Genomic DNA, 21,996 nt, shown 5'->3' with positions numbered 1-21,996 from the left:
TCCGGTTTTCAAAATAAGATATCAAGAAAGCATATATAAAAATTGCATATATGGAAGTCAGATTAATCGAACTATATTCACATTAAGTATAAAACAGGTTACCTGCATCACGCGAGTTAAAGGGAAAATACAACTAAATTGTGCATGAAATGTTTTTATTCTTTAATTTGAGGGTTGCTGGAAAGATGTGATTTTTCAAAGTAAATTTCCTATATTTCTATGTAAAAATATCTGACTGAATATTTGAGGTGCTATAAAAATACTTATCTCAATAATTCCAGAAAATGACTGATGCATATGTGTTCAGGACATCTCTGACTACAAAAAAACAATAATTTTTACACTACCAATTAAGAGATTTTCAAAGTAAAAATCCTACATATCTACGGAAACACTTCAAATAACTGAATATGTTAGGATGCTATAATACTTTTCTGAATAATTCCAGGCAATGACTGATGTATATTTGTCTTCAGGACATCTTTGACTCCACCCATACTAAAAATACATTTTTACTGAATCAATTAAGAAATTATACATTTGTATATTCAAAAAGCCAATTTCTGAATATTTGAGGTGCTATAAAAAGATTTTTCTCAATAATTCCACACAATGACTGGTATATTTCTTCTCAAGACATCTGACTACACCCTTAATTAAAATCAAAACAATAGTATTTTCTAAATAATTCCAGACAATGACTCAGATGTACAGTCAGGGCCATAAGTATATGGACTATGACACAATTTGTCTAATTTTGATGGACATTAAAGCAGCCTTTTTACAAGGCCAAGAGTTAACCCGAAATGTCTATATCCGTCCTCCCTAAGAAGCTCAGAGCAAAGGAATTCTATGGAAGTTAAAAAAGTGTGTTTATGGCCTAGCAGATGCTTCGCTGTATTGGTACAACAGAGTGAAAGACACTATGCAGCAGTTGGGAGCTACTGTGTCACAAGTTGATCCAGCAGTGTTCTGCTGGTGTCGAGGGGAGACCTTTTCAGGGGAGAGCCAGGCCGCTGGACTTCTGCTGCTGCTAACTTTCTGCAGCAAAGTCCCACCAAAAATGAACTGGATCCGGCTTACAATCAAAAAGTATTTAATTAACATGAGAAGCTAGAACAGTTGCAGACAGAATTACTCTATTGATATCAATATGTCCCTTGGGGCTGAGTCCTCACTTGCCCCACCTAATTGGCCAGCCTAGCTGGTCAACTCCCGAGTGGTAACGGCGCGAACAGAACCCAAAACTCTCTGCAACTATCCTATATTTAAAAGTCTCTGTCCGAATGTTTAAATGTCCAGTATCAGCCTCTGTGATTGGCCGAAATACAATAAACCCCTAATGGCTTTGGCTGTTTTCAGCTCAGTGTTTGGTTGAAGTCGTCCGGACTCCTCCTGCTCTGTTGGTCATCTGTCCAGCTCCTCTGTGTCCCCTTTGATGTCCCCTTTGATGTCTCTGGTCCTCGACCTATTCCCTTATATGGTCGTGAAGAGCCTGTCCTCTGCATTCCTCACTGACCCTATCTCCCCTGATCTCTCTGCCTCATGGCTCAGAACCCCCTAACCTATGTGACTATACTTTGATTCAATACTTCCAATAATTATGTTAAAGACTCCTACAAGTAAACTTATTGCAAACATATTATATCCTCTATAAGTAAACATCCTGTAAACCTATATTACATTCCATAAGTAAATATATTGTGACTCTTAACATAATTTACATTCTCATCATTGTGACAATTTTATTCACCACTAGGGGTGTTATTAATTCTACTAAATAATGCTTTTAATACTTAAATTCTCCACACTGGCTGGATGACTCCTACAATGTGATGGGACTCCTTGCTTGTCACGTGGATGATTTCTTCTGGGGTGGTTCAGAAACATTTTCCACAACAGTCATCCCTCACTTGAAAGTTGCTTTTCAAGTTGGACATGAAGAGCACAACAGCTTCAGCTACATTGGAATGCAGGTTCACTCTTTAGAGGATGAGATACAAGTGCAACAAAGTATCTACATTAATAATCTACAACCCATTCCTGTGGACCACAACAGAGCCACACAGCGAGAAGCTCCTCTAACAGACACTGAAACTGACATGTTAAAGTCAAAGATTGGCCAAATATTGTGGGTAGCAAGGCAGAGTAGACCCGACATATTGTGTGACATATCCATCCTAGCATCAAGTACTAAGCATGCTACTGTTCAGACTCTGCACTGTGCAAACAAACTTGTCAGGAAACTGAAATCAGAAGAGGTGACCTTGAGGTTTCAGCATTTGGAAAAAGACAGCTTGCTGAAACTAGTGGTGTTCAGTGACTCCTCGATGGGAAACCTTCCAGACGGAGGCACTCAAGGCGGACACCTGGTCATGCTTATGGGAGAGAATGAACGATTTTCACCCATATGCTGGCAGTCAAAGAGGATCAGGAGAGTTGTCCGAAGCACCTTAGCAGGAGAGACTTTGGCACTTGCAGATGACATTGACAGTGCAGTCTTTTTGGCTACACTCTACTCAGAACTTACCACAGGTGATTGCACACGGAACAATTTGCCCATTGAGTGTGTAACGGACAATCACTCTCTTCTTGATGCTGTCAAGTCCACCAAAACAGTCACTGAAAAGAGACTCCGCCTCAAAATCAGCAGCGTCAAGGAGCTCGTCCACTCTGGGACTGTCCAGCAGATCATGTGGTCAACCTCCAGGGAACAGCTCGCTGACTGCTTGACTAAGAAGGGGACATCTGCACTTGTTCTGCTGAGGGATCTCAGCGAAGGTGTATGGCAACTTAAAGGCTAAACGAGCTAATCAACAAAAGCCTTACTACCCTCATTAAATTTGCAAGTTCAAACCTGTGTTTAAACCTTTATGTTTAAGGTTCTAAAAACACAAATGTTTGTTTTTTGTGACTATGTTTTTCTTTAAAGAGAAAGGGGAGTTTGTTAAGTACTGAGTGAACTACTGCGCATGTGTGGAACTCTTTTAGTTCTAGAGGAGCTGAAGACATGTACCGTTTGTTGTGCTTAAGGTTGAAAAAAAGTCTGAAACATGTACAGTTGTCGCTGGATTTATTGAGTTAACACTGAGTATGCAGTAATCCAAAAACTAATATTGCACCCCAAAGGCGTTATGCTTTGGTCTGACAAGTCTGTAAACCTGTTCTGAGCGATGCAAGGACGACATTATCATTTAGATGCGACGTGCAGCATTGTTGATAGAGCAAAGGGACAAACTGCACCATTCTATGTGTATGAAATTGTAGTGAGACATCCGTTGAAAGGATCCTCCCCTGTCCCACATACATCACCAGTGACCACACCACATCATCGTTGTCATATTTCCTGGGAGCATTTGTGACTGATCTAACAAGACTCCACGGACGGCGAGCCAAGAAAAGGCCAGCTATGTTAGTCTGTGATGGCTCTATAGTCCTTCTGCAATTGCTGTCATATAACTTCTGTGGATTGAGCCTTTAGTAGCTGCACTGCAGATACTATAACATTGTGACTGGACAAGGACAGGAGGACTCTACGGGGCTACCAATTTTGCATCGCTGCTTGAATCGTCATGAAAAATTAAAAAGATCTACTTCGAAAACAGTGAGTGATTGCTGTTCATGCTAAACATTTCTGATCTCCTAACATGTGAAATCTTTGTAATACTAATTTTACAAGCTTTTTCTTGCAGTGCCTCCAGACATTACCACCTGGTCTCTGTGTTTGGTCCAATGGCACAGGCAAAAACACTCATGAGTTGGATGAAGTTGTCATTAGTGCTGCTGTGGTTTTCTTCAGTTCCCACAGTAGGAGTAATGTCGAAAAACATTTCCAAAAGAAATAAGTTATTGACTAAAGCAGGACATTTTGACATTGATGAGACAATTATTGTGGAGCAAGACCTTGTGGTATGTAGCCTAATAATTCTGTGAAATGCAACAGATTTATCTTAATTCTGGATTTACATATAGCATAAAGGAAGCCCTTGTCAGGACTGTATTCACCTTGATATTTATTGCAAAATTACAACAGACAACCATCCTTAAGTGGTGACAGGGTTTACATTTATTTCCAAGATGTAATACTCACGAAATAAAACTAAACTTTTGAGGGTATCATTCAGAGGCAAGAACACACAACACTTTTAACATTTCACTTACATTCACTTGTCTTACAGTCCTGTATCTGTATTGTTGCGCACTTTATTCTATATTTTATTGTAAATTTCAAGAAATTGCACTGTGTTGACTGATTGTTTAATGTTTTTGTTTATTGTTAAATGTTACGCACCACCCGCCACGACAAATTCCTTGTTGGTGCAAACTTCCTTGGCAATAAATGGTTCTGATTCTGATTCTGATTGAGAGAAATGGTGATTCCAATGCACAACATTCATCCCAACGTACCTCAAATATTGAGGTATTAGCTTTTTTGACTGTACTTATGTGGGATATTTACTTTGAAAAATATCTTAATTGGTACAGTAAAAACTATTTTTTGTAAGGGTGTAGTCATAGATTTCCTGAACACGCATGCATTAGTTATTGTCTGGAATTATTGAGAAAAGTTATATACCTATAACACCTCAAATATTCAGAAATGGCCTTTTTAAATGTACAAATGTAGGACCGTTATTGGAAAATCTCTTAATCGGTACAGTAAAAATGTTTTTCAGATTGGGTGGAGTCAGAGATGCACAATTAATGTTTGATTTTTGTATGGATGTGGTAAGAAATGTCCTGAACACTTGCATATCAGTCAGTAAGATATTCACTTAATTATCTTTCCAGCAACCCTTAAATTAAAGGATAAAGACAACGCACAATTTAGTTATATTTTCCTTCACGAGATGCAGGTAACATGGTTTATACATAATGTGAATAAAATAAATTTAGTCTTAGTTCAATAATATGGAACTAAGACTAAATTAATTCATGCAATTTATATATAGGCTTTGCTGACATCTTATTTTGAAATCCGGATGTTGTCTCACTTCGATCCTTTCACTAACTTCGCTAAGTCCCTTGCTCACTCCCAATCTGGGCCATTTGAATGCATTTACCATGAATTTCCGTGTATAGGTGCACAAAAATGTCATTGTCGGCTGATTTGACCACCGAGATCCGAATGTCTGCTGACTTTACCGCGAGAGACAGCGAGATCCTCCTTGTGGCACAAGCACCCCAGTGGCAGGTCTGTGGCAGGTGTCGGAACTGTGGCAGGCGAGCGGCACTGTTCGGCACCTGAGCGGCACTAGTTCGGCAGTTGCTGAGCTGAGCGGGCGGAGTGGGCGGTGCCACATTTCCTGAGAATAAAATGAATGAGAAACAAAGAAGTACAACGTGGTTACTCTCAGGATGTATACAGAGAACGGGTGGCTCCGGTGACTCAACTAAAATCATAAAACTGATTTATGGATGGCAGCTGACCTCTCGTAACAACAATGGGTGTTCTCAGGAAATGTGGCTCAGCTCGGCAGCTGCCGAACGAGTGCCGCTCGGGTGCCGAACAGTGCCGCTCGCCTGCCACAGTTGTGGCACCTGACTGACACAGTTCCGACACCTGCCACAGACTTGCCACTGGGGTGCCAGTGCCACAAGGAGGATCTCGGCCCTACACACCGCAGTCCCCTAGCTTCATGCATCCCTGAATACACGTATTTGATTCTTTTTAAAGTCTACGGTGTAGAAAGAAGTTAGAAACACTTGACATCATGTATAGCAAATTATTTATTTAAATGTATTTAAAACCTTAAAACTCTTTGTTTTAAATTAGGAGAAAATTACAAATGAATTCATGACAACAGTTGAACAGTTTAAAAATCTGTCTTTGAATTTTCAAATTATCAGAACAGTGGGCAATACATAAAGAGTTTGAGTAAAATGTCTCAAAATGCAGTGGCAGCTGGTGGAAAATGTTCTAGGTAGGGCTGTGCCACATCCAATCAATTTCAGCAAACATCCCCAGTATGATTTAATGCAAAAAAGATTAAGGTATCAAACACGCATTACTACTTTACAGTTAAATATTTAACCTTTATTCCAACATGAAAAAAGCAGTAAATAACACTTAAACAAACACGTCAGGACATCTTAATTTTGTCACCCTCACAGGAAATTCAGTATAATATAATAATATATCATATAATAATAATCACTATAATACATACATACATACATACATACATACATACATACATACATACATACATACATATACATTTCTCAGACAGGTGCTTCATGTCCCTCACTCCCTAACTGTCCATGCTGGATCTGTCCCCGTTGTTTTAAAAAGCTAAATAAGTTATTAGCATGACTGCATCCAGCTAGCCAAACCTGTCTGGTGTACAGCTAGTAGAGAAGCTTCGCATGTACTGCTTCCCTTTCCCGCTAGTCTGCTGTCTGATTGTGAGGTCAGGTTGATCTGGGATCAGCTCATTCACCTGCAGTTTCTCCGCCAAAGTTGTCCTCTCAAACGGGTCTTGCACTGCTCCTCCAAGGCCCGTTGAGCCAAGACCCGCTGGCGCTCGCACTCGCCTGTAGAGACTAGTCCTGACGAGAACGCGCAGCTTGGGGCCAAACAACTTTGGCCCCAAGCTGAATCTAATTCAGGACGCTGATTGGCTAAATTGTATGTCACACATTGATATCTTTAATCAGCAATTTGCTAAACTGCTTCATAGACCCGCCTCTTTTTGGCAGTTTCTCCAGCCCCCCAGCTCTGCTGAGACAGGCAGAGAGGACGTGCAGGAAAAGCATATATTTTGCGCAGATATCATATTTTACACGTATTACTGGGTGATTCCATATTTCAAAAACACAAAGTGACAATTTGTATAGTTTATTATTATTTTAATTTTATTTGTTGTGGCTCAAGGTGGGGTGGCGCCCTAGCGCCCTCTATTGACCAGCCGCCACTGTTAAAATGTTTTACAAATTGCCCATTAAAATGGAAGATAACAAAGCATTTTTTTTCCCATAAAGCAAAACCCCTAAAACATTTTCCACAGAGGCCTAGTTATCATCTTCTGACTAGTGACGAGCCATGCCACTTGTTGAGTGGGCTGCTCTTCTTCCTTTGCCCAGCCAAGTCTTCACATAAGGCAGTGGATCCCACTGCATGCATGGTGGTCCAACAGAGCTGATGAAGAGGAGATTTGCTACATTTCTGGTCAGTTTGCTCCTACAGGGTACATCCCAAGTCTCTTAATTTTCATTTCCTCGCTCCTCGCTTGAACCGGAAGTTGTTCTGCACCGCCATATTGACGGCCGTCCAAAAGCTCTTATTTAGCTCGGACGATCGAGGAAGGAGGAGGGATCTCCGAGGAGCCATGAGCGAGGAACCACGAGAACAGACTTCCAGGAAGTGTTTTAAGGGCCGACACGCCCCCTCATTGTTCATCAGTTATGTGATTGGACCCTGCAGCCGATCGGACTGACTGACTGAGTTTAACACCAGAGTCAGATTAAACTCTAGTTTATATTTGATTAGTTTTCTGATTCGCCGTCTGGTTTAAATATATGTTCATTGTAGACTGAACAACAAAAGGACCACGTAACATAAAAGACAAACATAAACGGTGACATGTGAAGTCAGTAATTTCACCAGTGTGCGTGGAAAGTGTATATGCAGTGTTGTATGTGTAGAAACAAACCATAACCAAAACCAAAATGGGTGTCTCAGGAAGGAGAGAGAGAGACCAACTGAGAATCCAGAGGGTTTTATACAGAGTGCACTGGCACACAGTGTTGCAAATGGCCTCAGGTGTTTCCACTCTGCCTGATGACCCTCTGCCACACCCACCTCTAACACCTGCAAGGAGAGCAGCCTAACAAACAGGCAGACAGGGCAGAGAGGGTCGTTACATAAGTAACAAGCGAAAGGCATGCATTGTTCTTGGATACTTTAACGTTGAACTCAAAAGTGAATCCTAATTAATCATTCTGTACATTCTTTAGGCATTTTTCCTTTACCCTTTCATCTAATTTAATCAACTCTGGATTATATAATTTACATGATGTCTGATCATTTTCCAATATTTTTTCATCCAAATCAAAGGAAAAAAAAGCTCATGTGAAAATGAAATGTCATAAATTCACTCAGAGAAATGAGGACATATTTAAAGCCTTGATGGGAGAGGCTTCAATGGGAGGAGGTGCTCAATCATTATAATGCTGAATTGGCTTATCTCTCTGCAGGACACGTGACATAAGATCTAGTCTTGTAATGAAAGTAGTTTTCTTCATCATTGAGACCCTCATCCATTTGAACTCTATTCCTCAGAACAGGTGTTGTACCAGATGACCTTAAAGTAGCTAAAGTTATACCACTATAAACGTGGTATACACTATACATATGTTTTTTTTGCTACCAAAACTGTTAAAAAGAATCCATTAATGTATACTACTCCCTGGAGCGCGAGTTTCACCCGGAAAGTTTTGTCAGCTGTAGTTTCTTAGCCCATTTGACAGTGGTTTGTCTAAACCGCATGCCTGTATTGTTCAACTTAAGTCAGTTATATCTGTGGATACACTTTAAACATTTATTTTATGATGGCATCAGTTCCTTTTTTCCATTCCATTATCCAAACCGCTTATCCTATTCAGCGCCGCTGGAGCCGATCCCAGCTGAAGGCAGGGTACACCCTGGACAGGTTGCCAGTATATCGCAGAGCACATGTAGAGACCGACAAACAGTCAGACTCACATTCACACCTACGGGCAATTTCAAATCTCCAAATAACCTAAGCTGAATGTCTTTGGACTACCTCTTTGGTCTTTGGGAGGAAGCCAGAGAACCCACGCTACCACGGGGAGAACGTGCAAACTCCACACAGAAGGACCACCTGGGATCGAACCCGGGACCCTCTTGCTGTGAGGTGACAGTGCTAGCCACTACACCACCGTGCAGCCCGGCATCAGTTCCTGTAATGCTTATTAGTTCAATTTTCTCTCTAAAAATAAAAAAATTGGACGATTGAATTCAGATTTGTTTTTCTTTGTGTTTAGGTCAAAATTTGAGCAGAGTCCATTTCAAAATAGTTTTACACATGTGGTGCAACATTATAATGAAATATATCCTGCGTGATTTGTACTTATTGGAACAAGAATTCATGATTTATAGTAGGGGTGTAACAATACACGTATTTATATTTAACCGTTCTGCACGAGGCTTACGGTTCGGTACGCATTACGAACCGAACAATACGTTTGAAATGTGGTAGGCCGTCAGGGCCAGCTAAGCCTTCTCGGCTGGCCTAAACAGAATCACAAAGTTATAGCTATTTTATAATTTAATATTTTTTCACAAATACACGTGTTATTTTTTTTCCCATTATTATATTATTTTCTCATTGCACAGCTACTATCTTCCTCTGTTGCTCTGCTTCCAGCCTGCAGCGCTGTTTCCAGCACAGCTTGTTTTAAGGAGAGCTTTTATCCAATCAGATTCAGCCCCTATTTCTCTATGTAAGGAGAGAGGCCGATGCCCGCTAGCGAGCCTTTGCAGTTTAAGTAAATGAGGACGATATTGTTGATTGTCATAGTCTTCAACCAATCAGATCTTTAGTTTGACATGTTGGGCGTATTCTTTGACGAGCCAGTGGTACTCAGGTAGCCTGTTAAGTATGTCTGCATTAACGTGCGCCGTGATTGGTCAGTGGACCAGCGTGACTTTTGTCAAACAGAAAGCTAGCTAGCAGATGTTAGTATTTAGTAAGAGTTCAGGTTGAAACATATGTAAGAGAAGTTATGACATTTTTAGCGTTTTTTTACCTAGCTTTGTCTTTTTAACTCTCAATGGCTGAAGGAGGAGGATAAATGGATTTAGGAGTTACTGACTTTGTTAACAAAGAAAGGAGGATGGACTTTGTCTTTAAGTGAAGGCAGCTTTGGTAAGTGAACAGCTTTTGTTTTTTTACATCTGCAGTAGCGCTACTACTGTGTTCATTTGTCAATTGTGTTGTTTTTCTGAATAATATGAATGGCTCGTGCTCTAGCGCTGCAGAGTTGCTGGGTTGATTAGTCATGCTTTGTTGTCATAAATATATGTGACTGGTTCTTGTGAGTTTGTTCTTGTCATTATGTTAATTACATTGATTCTCACTTGTCCGTTAATGACGAAGCATCCCGTCATCGCGAGGTTAGGTTCGGACATTTGATTCTCTGTTTGGGCTGTTGTTTTCTTTTAAAAAGCAAGAATGATGGTCTGGAGAAATGGGGATTGTGTGGCGATTGCTTTAGCCCTGTTTGAATCAGTAGCTGCTGTTATTTCCCCGCTAAGCTAGTTTAGCTTAGCCTCCCTGAAGACGCGTGCAGTGCTTCAGCTGTTTTTTGTTATTGTTCCAGGTTCAAAAGTTCACAGCACAACCTAGTGCGGTGCGGCGGACTTGTACTGGCTGTCCGCCATGCGCCTCCGGGTACCCAACTCTCCTATGACAAGAAATATTTTCGACATTAATGCAAGTGTTTTTGATTCAACACGAACAGCAACTAACATTTTTAGACGGAGCTCCATGGTGACTAGTGCTATTTTTAGAACATGCCTTGCGGGCGACTCACCTGGTCCCTTTGGGCAACCAGGTGCCCACGGGCACCGTGTTGGCTATCTCTGTCGTAAGTGATCACACCACGCAAGACTACAAAATGGCAGATTAGAGACAAAACAGATGATAGGACCAATGGTTTTGAAGTTAGATGTATTGATATGCAAAGACACACCCCTTTAAGTTGCACTTGTTTTTATTCGTCGGAGTGAAGACGGTGCAAGGTCTTTGCGCCATAAAACTGACGTTATCATGACTTTCGGGTCGTGCATGAAGGCTCCGAAAGCTGTTGCGGTGTTTGGTTATGCCAAATGTTCAGTGAAATGTTTTCAAGGTATTTCACCTTTGTTTCATTATATTGCATTTAATACTTGTATATAAAGAAATCAATGAACATTATAGGTTTATAGTTAAATACAAGTTCCTCTTTGGTATTGTGGAATTTTCTGTATGGCGTTATGCAGGTAACACTCATTTACACTATTCTAGTTTTTATAGCACCATTCTACCCGCTCTACCTCTGAGCAACAGCCGCCCCCACACTACATTTTGTTTGTACGTCCTTTGACATTTCAGAGAGTATGGCAATGAAATGCTGGTTGAGGATAAACGCATTTGTGTGGATCTTTGGCTGCTTGTGCAACGGTGCCACGGGTGTGTAAATATTATCTACTTACTAATAGAGCTTGGAAATAAGCATTTGTTCTCATTAACTTTGTATTATGTTCCTGCAAATGTACTAAATGACCAACTATTTATTACTGCATATTGGGAAAGAGGGGAATATAATTATTAAATAATTTTTGAGTGCTTTTTCAAATATTTGAGGTAAATATTGAGGTAAATTGGTACTCAACCCTAAGAAATTTTAAATATTGTACTTACTAATTATCTAAATACCATATAAGTTATTGATCTGTAAAATTAAGTATTACCAAAAATTAAGTAAAACAGGGCTCTGGCATTTGATTGGTACTCTGTATTAGTAGATACTTTGAGTTGAGCTATTGGCATTGGGAAGGAAAAATGCTGGATCTATACATCCCTAGCAAGATCCCGGAAAAACAGATTATTTCATTTTGCACATTGAAAACCGGGAATAATAATAATAATAATAATAATAATAATAATAATAATAATAATAATAATAAAAAATACGTATGTAAAAGAAAATGGATATTGATCGAAAAATCTTTATTGGGTTATATTTACTCCCCAAATCTAACCTGAATTATATGTGTCTCTTTATGGGTAGCTTGCAGGTAAGGCAAAATTGAGTAGCTTGACAGAAAGGTTGCTTTGGTTTGAATTTAACTTGACTTACCTTAGCAGTGACCACCAGTGTGGCCTTTCAAAGCAGAAACTGTTCAGTGAAGAAGTAGAAAACTGTGGTAAGTACTCTGAGACTGAATATTACATTACATTACAGTCATTTAGCAGACGCTTTTATCCAAAGCGACTTACAATAAGTGTATTCAACATAGGTATTCAAGAGAACTACTAGTCATTAGAAGTCATAAGTGCATCTCCTTTTTTAAACAAGCACCTAAGAGCATAAACCAGAACAAACGTACAGTGCAGGGAGTTTCCTGAAAGTGAAAGCAGAAAGTAACTGAACTTTTCCCAGATAAAGATGTTTTTATTATCCGAGCAGCATCGTTAATTAAATATGTAAAGACGAGATCTCGATCATCGTACCCATTATGTGAAATTTTGGGAGCTTTCTTGTTGAACCTGTATCTGTTTCGTCTACCTGTCAGTTCAAATACCTGAGGTTGGGTTCCCATCTATGTCGTTTTGTAATTACACCACCCAGCTTGACTCATGTCTTTGTTTCTACTGGCTTCTGTCACTTTAGATGTCAATAACGCAGGCTCTGCACTCATCTTGGTGTCAAGTTTCATCCTACATCCTGAAAACTTTCCTACTTAAAGGCTAATTTTGGAGTGGGAACAACAATCTTCGGAATTGGTCCAGTGTTGAGCAAGAGTGCTGCAGCCGGCCTCAAAACAGGCTGCAACATCAATGCACACTAAAAGTGCGTCTTTTGGCCACTGACGGGCTCACATTGTTATTATAATATAATACTTTTCATTAACGTTCACTCAATCTGATCTTTTTGTTATTGTGTCTAACCAATTATTTTACTGATACAAACTTGTCACTTGACATTGTGCCCATTATAGCCGGTACAATAAAACAAACTGTCAAAATACACTGGTGCACCATGCAGAGGTCAGCAGTTTGACTTTGGTTTGTGAACATAAAAGAAGAAAAGGTGCAGATGTGGAGTGTTTAAACAAAGAGCTGCAGAAGCCTTTTACAAGTTGGGCAAACCTTCAACATGTATTGAAGCTGAGCCAGGTGTACGGTCTTCTTTTACTGTCCTACAGACATACAGAGAGGAACTGTGCCAATTACATGAACAAGACAAGATGGTCATGATGGTGTGTCTGCCCTCAGGCCAAGACATAATAAAGATTTAAATTCACTCAGAGTGAACATCAAACAACTCAGTTTTTAGGGTTATTATCAGTAATGTTCTGCTCCACAATAATTATTAAACAAATAATTTGAGAAATCCATATACCTTAAGACCATAGTGCATCCTCTGCAGCTTTGACTACTGTATGTGTCCAAATGACAGTGTATACAGGAGCTGTAGGTCATGTGACTGTATATCCCATGTTTTACTGTCTGAATCAGCTGTCTATGTCATCATGTTAAGATTTGATGACTGTCTCAAGCACGTCTAGACACTGTTTGCTTCATCAGATTGAAACAAAGTCTTGAACTGGACTGTCTTCCTTCTGAAACAAAAACAAACAAAAGAGTATCTGCGTAGTACAATAGCTAAGGGGAACGTCAATCTCTGCCTTAGACAAATCTTTTTATAATCCCAGAGAATGAGAAGGAAACATTACCAAGTAGTCCATGTGGTTGTTGTTTAGGTCACAAGCAGTGAAAAGGGGAAGTTTCAGTCTAAAGTATATATGTCATTGACGGTTGGCAGAGTAAACGCTAGTAAAGCAGTTACACTGGTGCACAGGTATGAAGGAGTGGCTCAGTGCTGAATGGTTGCCAGATCCACCTGTCTCTACCTCCCAGCCCCACCTGTTGGAATGAGGGAAAGAGGGGGGTTGGAAATGGAAAGATAGGTGTGCTGCCTCAAACCTGCACAAGGTAGATGTAAATGAAAGACACTTGGTGAAGCAGACAAACTCTGGATTACCACCTTATTTTTCTCTAGGGTTGATTTTAGGAGAATATACAGTGATTGCTTGAGGAAAGACACGAAGGTAAGACACTTTTTAAAACGTTTGAGCCCATTTTCGCCAGTGATTCTGAAAGAAATAGCATCAGGATGAGAGCTGAATACAAGTTTATGCTGTGGAAGTGAAAACAGGGTAGGAGGTGTAGTTTAGTTCGGGCTGTAAGGTGTTCAAAGAAAGTCAAAGAAAATGAAAACGCCATCAATTAACTTGTTATGGTGTGAATAGGAGATTAAAACACTAAATGTATTTCAACTTAAGCTTTCATCAAAAACATGCAAATGTAAGCTGAACGTCCATGTTTCTTGGAAACATTTTCATTTCCAGCACAAACAGGACAATATCAGTATGTTTACGTTATCTTGTGTATCTTGTTTTATCTGTTGTCATTGAAGTATTTATTCTTACATTCCCACTTTCTCTATTTAAATATTTTTAAATTGAATTTTTTTCCAGAGCAGTCGACAATATGTACCCAGCAAGAGTGTCTGATAAAATACTAAAAGAAACATCTAAAACGTTTTGAACAGAAACAATAACAACCAAACGGTAAGCCATGAGTGATGACCAAAGAATGTGGTAGTGTGGAAAATCATGTGCATACTTGCAATTTAAGACTAACAGACAAACTAACTTTGGTTTTACATTTTAGATTCTGAATAAGTTGCATGCAGGTCACAGTGTTTTTTTAAACTTGTGGATTGACGTATTGAATGGATGGATATATACAGCACACAGCATGTAGGATTGATACTGACAGTGCACAATGATATGTCCATGTTAAAAGCAATCTGCAGTTCAACTGTAAAAATATAATCTATAATGGAAGTAATTGGATATTTAAGTCTTACAGGGTTATCGTGTGTAGATTATTTCTGACACTTTATGACTGATTATAGTGATGGTCTGCGGGAAGAAATTGTTCTTGTGTCTAGTTCAGTGCTCTTTTGCGCATATTAGAGGGTAGAAGTTGAAACAGGTTGTGTTAAGGGTGTGAAGGGTATGGACTAGTTTTATGCTACTACCTGACTCTGAACATGTAGTCATGAATGGAGGGCAGCTTGGCACCACTAACTTTTTTTTCTGCTGTCCTGTTCTGTTTCATGATTCACGATTAAACAACAAGTTGTTGTAACTCTACTACCTTTTAATCTGACCCAAATATGACATGCTTCATAACAGCACAGGCCTTATGCTTATGGGGTCAGATCAGTCTCAATAATTGCAAATGCACACAGAAACACTCACAAATGCAAACAGAAAGATTCACAAATGCGCACAAAACAATTCACAAATATATTCGATTTACAAATGCACACAGAAGGATTTACAAATATATTCGATTTACAAATGCACGCAGAACAATTCCCAAATACATTCCAATTCACACATAAATAAATTCCGATTTATATAAATGTAAAAGAAAATCACAAATATATTTCTGCATTTGTATGTATTTGTTTGTGGATTTGTATGTATTTATTTGTGGATCGCACTGCATTTATTTGTAAATCGCTTCACATTTATTTGTGGGTTTATGAGACTCCCCTGACGTCGCTGGATTCACAAATGCGTTTTTTTCAACATAGACCGATCTGTAGCCAATCAGATGTCAGCCTCATTTTCAACCAATCACATGAGCGCAGCTCCCCCCTCCCCTCCCCATGAGACTGGCAGCTTTGTTGAATCAGGAAATAAATATTGTAGCCGTCTGTGTTCACCCAGATTGTGAGTCTTTCTGTGTGCATTTGCAATTATTGAGACTGATCTGAACCCATATATGCTGTGTTCACACCAAACATGGCCGAATTATTCACTTGAGTAGATAACATACAAAGTATATGTACAGAAGCGATGATACTGGAGTGACGCAAATTCGCTATGGCGCGGCACGATTAACGTGAATGGCGCGAGTAATCAATGTTTTGTTTCATTATAGCTTCTGTGTGTGGACTTCACAATAGTTGTGCAGAACAAAATAAGCATTAATAAGGACAGTAAAGTCCCCCGTTTTGTGTCCATCACCCTCCCTAAAGCCGCTAACCGTGACTTCAGACGGCCGCTCTGTAGGGCTGATAACGCCGCTGGTCATGCCGCTCACTGATTGCTCCAATAACAGCTGCTTCCTCCGTAATAATGCAGACTTTAACAACAAAACTGCTGCTAGTAAAGACAACAAGGTCAGCACCGCCTGTAATCAGTTGTCCATGTTGAATTAACCTGGTAGTCGATTGGTAATCAATGTTGTTGTTTATGATTTCCGGGAAACGGTCACGTGATAGGGGTGTGACGAATCAGGGAAGGACACGTTGTGACTGCTAAGAACCAATCAAGTAGCGAACGCGGGTGTGGGCGTCATCGTTTCTAAACGTATCCGTTTTCACGAAGACGCAGCCCTGGAGTTTTCAAACTTATCGGTCCTCGGGAGCGTTTTCTTTTAAAATCTTTTTATTGATTTTGCAAATACTTTAGACAGAGAGGTAGAACAGGACTACCCCCAAAACAGTTGGGATATACAGGATATTACATTCAGTTGCGAGTCTCTTGGAGGTAGTGTAACTGTGACAAACTGAATACAGAAATTACAAATTCAACGAACAAACAAACATCACTCTGAGGAGGTATGGTTTAAAGATTGATTCAACCAGAGACAAAAGATCCCCAGAACGACAACCACAATAACAACAACAAAAATGTTAAATAAATAGAAATTAAGATAAAGAAAACAAAAAATAACAAAAATAAATAAACAACTATGTTAGTTCACTTTTTGGATTACAGCATCGTTCAAATAGTTTATGAAAGGTTTCCAGGTCTCTTCAAAGGATTCACTGGAGTCTCTAAGTGAGAATCTGATCTTTTCAAGTTTTATATGATTTAAGATATCTATTAACCAACTGTTATGTGAAGGCGGGAGAACGTGTTTCCACTTGAATAGTATGAGGCGTCTAGCTAAAAGTGTCGTAAATGTGTTGTATTTGAGGTCATTCCTTCGCTTTCGGGCTTCTCGGATCACCAGGTCCTTGGTTTGATGTCGATGAAAGCACACAATCACTGGTCTGGTCTTGTGTAGCTGCAAATGTGCGGTGGGCCCGGCCCAACTCTGGGGGAGCCTCAAGCACTTTGTTCGGTAGAGAGGGCCGATGATACGGACTTGCAGTGTTCCTCCTGCAGGCTAGTCAGGTCAGACATGCTAACCTGACTAGCTTGGGGCGCCGGCTCATCTTTTGTAGCATCTTCCCTCTTGTTCAGTTTAGTTCTGCTGGTCATGGTGCAGGACAGTACCTGCCTTTGCGCAAGCTGTTAATTTACTTTTTGGGTCTAAAAAGAGTGATAATTGAAAAAGTTACGGGAGAGTGCGACGCGTGCGTCTACTCTATATCCCTCTCCACCAGAAGTCCTCGGGAGTGTTTTCAACTCTTCATTTGTGAATCCACTACGCCGGCGTAGTGTGGACGCTCAGTGTAAACGTAGCAAAACATATGCTTTTTCAAATGGAAACCTACAATTTTAATCATAGCTACACTCAAAACATTAGAGGATGATTAGTTGGTGTCCATTTTTGCTACCCCTTTGGAGTTTTATACATATATATTTTCTCTCATATGTGATTGTGGTAAGTCATTTTGTGCAGTTAATGCCTTGATAAGTTGCTGTGATATTAAGTATAGTTAAGTTGAGTTGACCACTATGTTGTTTTTGTATTTCTTGGGTACATAACAGTTTCTTTCAACAACTCCTGTTTCCTTGTTGCCTCACTACTTGGTCACTGACAGTTTGCAAGCCTAAAGGTTGGAGAACTATCCCAATATTCGAGCAGCTAAGCAAAACATCACAATAGTCCGGCCGACTGAACAGATGCGGCGGCGTAGATGAAAGCTTGTAAAAATCTCAAAATGAAAGTTTCTTATTGTGTCTTTAAGAACGCCAAAGTGTATCTATGTGTAATGGAAAGGTTTGTAACCTTGGACATTTTCTTGTTTTCTAACGTTTCATTTTGTGAAAGTCCCTTTTTTGGGAATCTGAACTTGCTCTACCCGTCCCATTTTACTGTGTAAATACTATTTTTGTCTTTTGTTTCTTCAGCTTGAAGATAATTGACCAGTTGCTGACATCTCTTCAAAGCTAACATGTTTCCTTTTGTCTCACATTTTTTTATTTATTTACAGATGTTTCGGAAAAAAGCATCTTCCTCCTTGAGAATGAGAAGAATGCTAAATGAGAAAGGTGCTAGATGTAATCATTTCTTTAATCTGTAGAAAAATATGTAAAATTGTGTAGTTGTTAACATTCAGTGTTGTCAGAAGAAACCACATGAATCAATCAAGTCAATGCAGCCCCCCTTTAAAAATTAAATAAAACATAAAAATAAAAAAGGCAAACGAAGAAAAATGTGAGAAGAATTTAAATGTATGTTAATAGGCAAAATCACTTTTTTCACTTGCTTCTCAAGATTGGAAAGAAGATGTTATATACAGGCCCATTTAAAAGAGTAAATTATCCTCTTTGATTTGCACCTTCACAGCAAATAAATCCCAGGTGGTTTCAGCTTTGACAACATGGGATATGCAACTGAGAAAACATTGCTTGTTTTGTGGCTGATGTGGTGTTGATTTAATTTAAGGCAAATTGCAAATTGTTCTTTGGTCCCAGCTTCTCCAATGACAGGGTTTGCTATTTTTTTCCATTTTATATAGGCCAAATTGTTTTGGACTCATGGTTAGACATAACAAAAATAATATCACATTTGATTTCACCTTGTGCTTATTGATTGATTTGTGTGTGTTTTTTTGTGGTCTGGATCAGAGCTGTTGGGTTTTGTTTCGGTTTGGTTCACATGCATCTTTTTCCCTGGTATTTTTTGCAATAAATTCACTCTTTCTGTCTTTTCTGTCCCTCTCTTGGATAATTTATCTTTTCATTCCTTCACATTCTTCACCCTTGTAAAACTCTAATTCTCATCCCTTTGTCACACTGCTTCCCTTTCCTCTTTCTCTCTCTTTCCACTTTCTCCACTTCTCAGGGAGTGTTGACCGTGGGCGGAGCTTGTCCTTCCATGAGGTGCGTGGACAGCGTCAGGCAGAGATGAGGGCCGCAGCCGAAGAGTCGTCCAACAACAGTGTTGGAGGTTGTGGCAGCACCGTCCTGCAGCGCCTCCTGCAGGAGCAGATGAACCGGAATTACGTGCTGCAACAGCAGAAACAACAACAAGGAGGAGCAGGGGCTGGGATCGGAGGAGGTTACTCAGGGCAGGGACAGATAGGCCCCTCTGATGATCACTCCATGACCCCGCACATTGCCCGTCAGGAGCCCCAGGGACAGGAGCTGCAGACAGACAACTGCTTAGAGAAACTGGGCTCAACCCAAGTAGGAGAGGGCGGGAGCAGTGGAGGGGGAGGAGGTTTAGTGACTGGAAGTGGAGGGGCAGTAGGTGGCGGCAGTGGAGGGGGTGGGAGCGCCCAAGGGCAGTGCCCAAACCTCGAGGACCTCCCTACGTACGAAGAAGCCAAAGTGCAGTCACAATATTTCCGTGGGCATGGTCCTCGTCCTCAGCCTCAGCAGCAGAACAATCATCCTCAGCAGCCTCCTCTCCCCACTTCAGTGGGCACCGCCTTCTACGTCACCGGGCTGACCAGTGCCAAGGTGCGCACTGAGGGTCGCCCAATGGTGCAGCGAGTGAGTGGAACAGGGAGGGTGCACCAGGATGATGGGCTGAAGGATCTGAAGCAAGGACATGTTCGGTCTCTCAGCGAAAGACTTATGCAGCTCTCCCTCGCCACCAGCGGCGTAAAGGCCCACACTCCTGTCACCAGCGCCCTGCTCTCCCCCCAGCTTCCCCGGCCAGGGCCAGGCGACTACTACAAGCCGCAGCACCAGGGTCCGCCTCCAGACTACCCCATCAAAGAAATAGGCTCTCCTACCATGCAGCAGGAGCCTAGAGGCCATTTTTACCAGGAGCAGAGAGGGAGGGAACACTCGAGGGAGGTGCCCCACGTCAGATACCAGCCCCCGCCTGAGTATGGCTCGTTTAGGTAAGGATTATATACAGACACCCAGCCCTTCACCTACACAGAAATATATGCACTTAAAGATGCTTGGGAATAAATATTTGTAATATACTAAATAATACTTTCACAGTAAATCAAATATCTGCATGTAATGTGAAAGGTGTCGCACAAAGTTTTAAACCCAGATAACAATGACACAGCTCTGCTTGAGGAATTTGTGCTCTTACAGCTAAATAATACATGGTCCTAGCTGCTGAAAAACTGATTCACTGATTGAAATTACCGTAACCTATCTGTCACCCATGGGTCTTGAAAACACACAACCAGGACACTGTGCTTTTACATCAAAATCAGCTCAACCAAACTATATTATACTGGAGTTGAGCCATTTAAGGTTTTTTTTTCATCTTGCCGGCCATAAACCTGAGTGCCCATCAGTTGATCTGTACTAATCTTCGCAATGTTAATAACAAATTACCCAAGTCAGTCTGCTATCACTTTCCATCTGTATATAAATGGTAATTGGCAGCATTGATATCAGGTTTTTATTCAGATTGTTTCTAAATGTGCCCTGAGTTCACCCATTTATACACACAAACACACACATCAGTGCCCATGGACTGGCAGACCGGGGTGGTGGTTCCCATTTTCAAAGAGGGGGACTGGAGAGTGTGCTCGAATTATCGGGGTATCACACCACTCAGCCTCCCTGGGAAAGCTTATGCCAGGGTGCTGGAAAGGAGAATCCGACCGTTTGTCGAACCTCGGATTCAAGAGGAGCAGTGCGGATTCCGTCCCGGCCGTGGAACAGTGGACCAGCTCTTTACCCTCACAAGACTACTGGAGGGGTTCTGGGAGTTTGCCCAACCAGTCTACATGTGTTTTGTGGACTTGGAGAAGGCTTTCGACCGGGTCCTTCTGGGGTTCTTGTGGGGGGTGCTGCGGGAGTATGGGGTGCCGGACCCGTTACAACGGGCGATCCGGTCTCTGTACGACTGCAGTAGGAGCTGTGTCCGCCTTCTCTGCAATAAGTCAGACACGTTCCCGGTGGGTGTTGCCCTCCGCCAGGGCTGCCCTTTGTCACCGGTCCTGTTCATGACTTTCATGGACAGGATTTCTAGGCGCAGCCGGGGGGTGGAGAACGTCAGGTTCGGGGGTCTAGGGATCACCTCTCTGCTGTTTGCAGATGATGTGGTCCTGTTGGCCTCCTCGGATCATGACCTCCAGCATTCACTGGGGCGGTTTGCAGCCGAGTGTGAAGCGGCGGGGATGAGAGTTAGCACCTCCAAATCTGAGGCCGTGGTGCTCTGCCGGAAACCGGTGGATTGCTCCCTCCAGGTGGTGACGGAGTGCCTACCTCAAGCGAAGGAGTTTAAGTATATCGGGGTCTTGTTCACGAGTGAGGGTAAGATGGAGCGGGAGATCAGGGCTCAGCCTTAGAGATAGGGTAAGGAGCTCGGACATCAGGAGGGAACTTGGAGTCGAGCCGCTACTCCTTCGCGTCGAAAGGAGTCAGCTGAGGTGGTTCAGGCATCTAATTAGGATGCCTCCTGGACGCCTCCCACTGGAGGTTTTCCGGGCACGTCCAACTGGGAGGAGACCCCGGGGAAGACCCAGAACACGCTGGAGGGATTATATCTCCCAGCTGGCCTGGGAATGCCTCGGGATCTCCCAGTATGAGCTGGAAAATATTGCGGGCCCCGGATAAGCGGAGGAAAATGGATGCATGGATGGATATACTAGGATTTTTATGATGTTTTTTTGACATTCTATTTTATAACTTTTCATGTTTTTTCTTTTTATACGTTTTTTTCAACGTGCATTTTTGTGACCAGACACTGCATGCACGAGTTAGACGGTATTTCCTGCTTTGACACACGCCGTCGCCATGTCATTTTGCCAGGTCTTAAGCCTCAAATGTTTTGAGTGGAACTGTGATAATATATATAATATAATATAATTATAAAGGTAGCCTGTTTGTGCAGGTGGCTGTGACAATCGGTTCTGAGTGACTCAAAACGTATAGTTCCATGTGGAAGTTGTAGAGAAATAAGTTTATGCTAAGAAGTGAGCCCATATAGTATTATCTATCATATAACTTAGTTTGATTTTATTTCACAAACTTCACGTTGCATTAAACCACTTTACATTACAGCCTGGCTCCAAAACAAA

General features: G+C 41.2%; 1 protein-coding gene across 3 annotated transcripts in view; it reads left to right on the top strand.

The window, feature by feature from the left end:
- The window catches only part of amot (angiomotin), a 76,532-nt gene that overhangs the window by 836 nt on the left and 53,700 nt on the right, over nucleotides 1-21,996 (top strand). Inside the window, exons 1-3 of one of the 3 annotated variants that reach the window (XM_079171457.1) lie at nucleotides 13,747-13,843; nucleotides 17,986-18,043; nucleotides 18,840-19,848. In XM_079171457.1, coding sequence (XP_079027583.1) covers nucleotides 17,986-18,043; nucleotides 18,840-19,848 — 1,067 coding nt within the window. In that variant the 5' untranslated portion in view covers nucleotides 13,747-13,843. Of the gene's footprint in view, nucleotides 1-13,732; nucleotides 13,844-17,985; nucleotides 18,044-18,839; nucleotides 19,849-21,996 lie in introns of those variants that run through there. The other 2 variants (XM_079171459.1, XM_079171458.1) reach the window with 2 other exon arrangements.

This window comes from Pholis gunnellus (genome assembly GCF_910591455.1).
Source record: "Pholis gunnellus genome assembly, chromosome: 13".
NCBI lineage: Eukaryota > Metazoa > Chordata > Actinopteri > Perciformes > Pholidae > Pholis > Pholis gunnellus.
The sequence above is the reverse complement of the archived record's forward strand: the minus strand, read 5'-3'. Positions and strand labels throughout refer to the sequence as shown.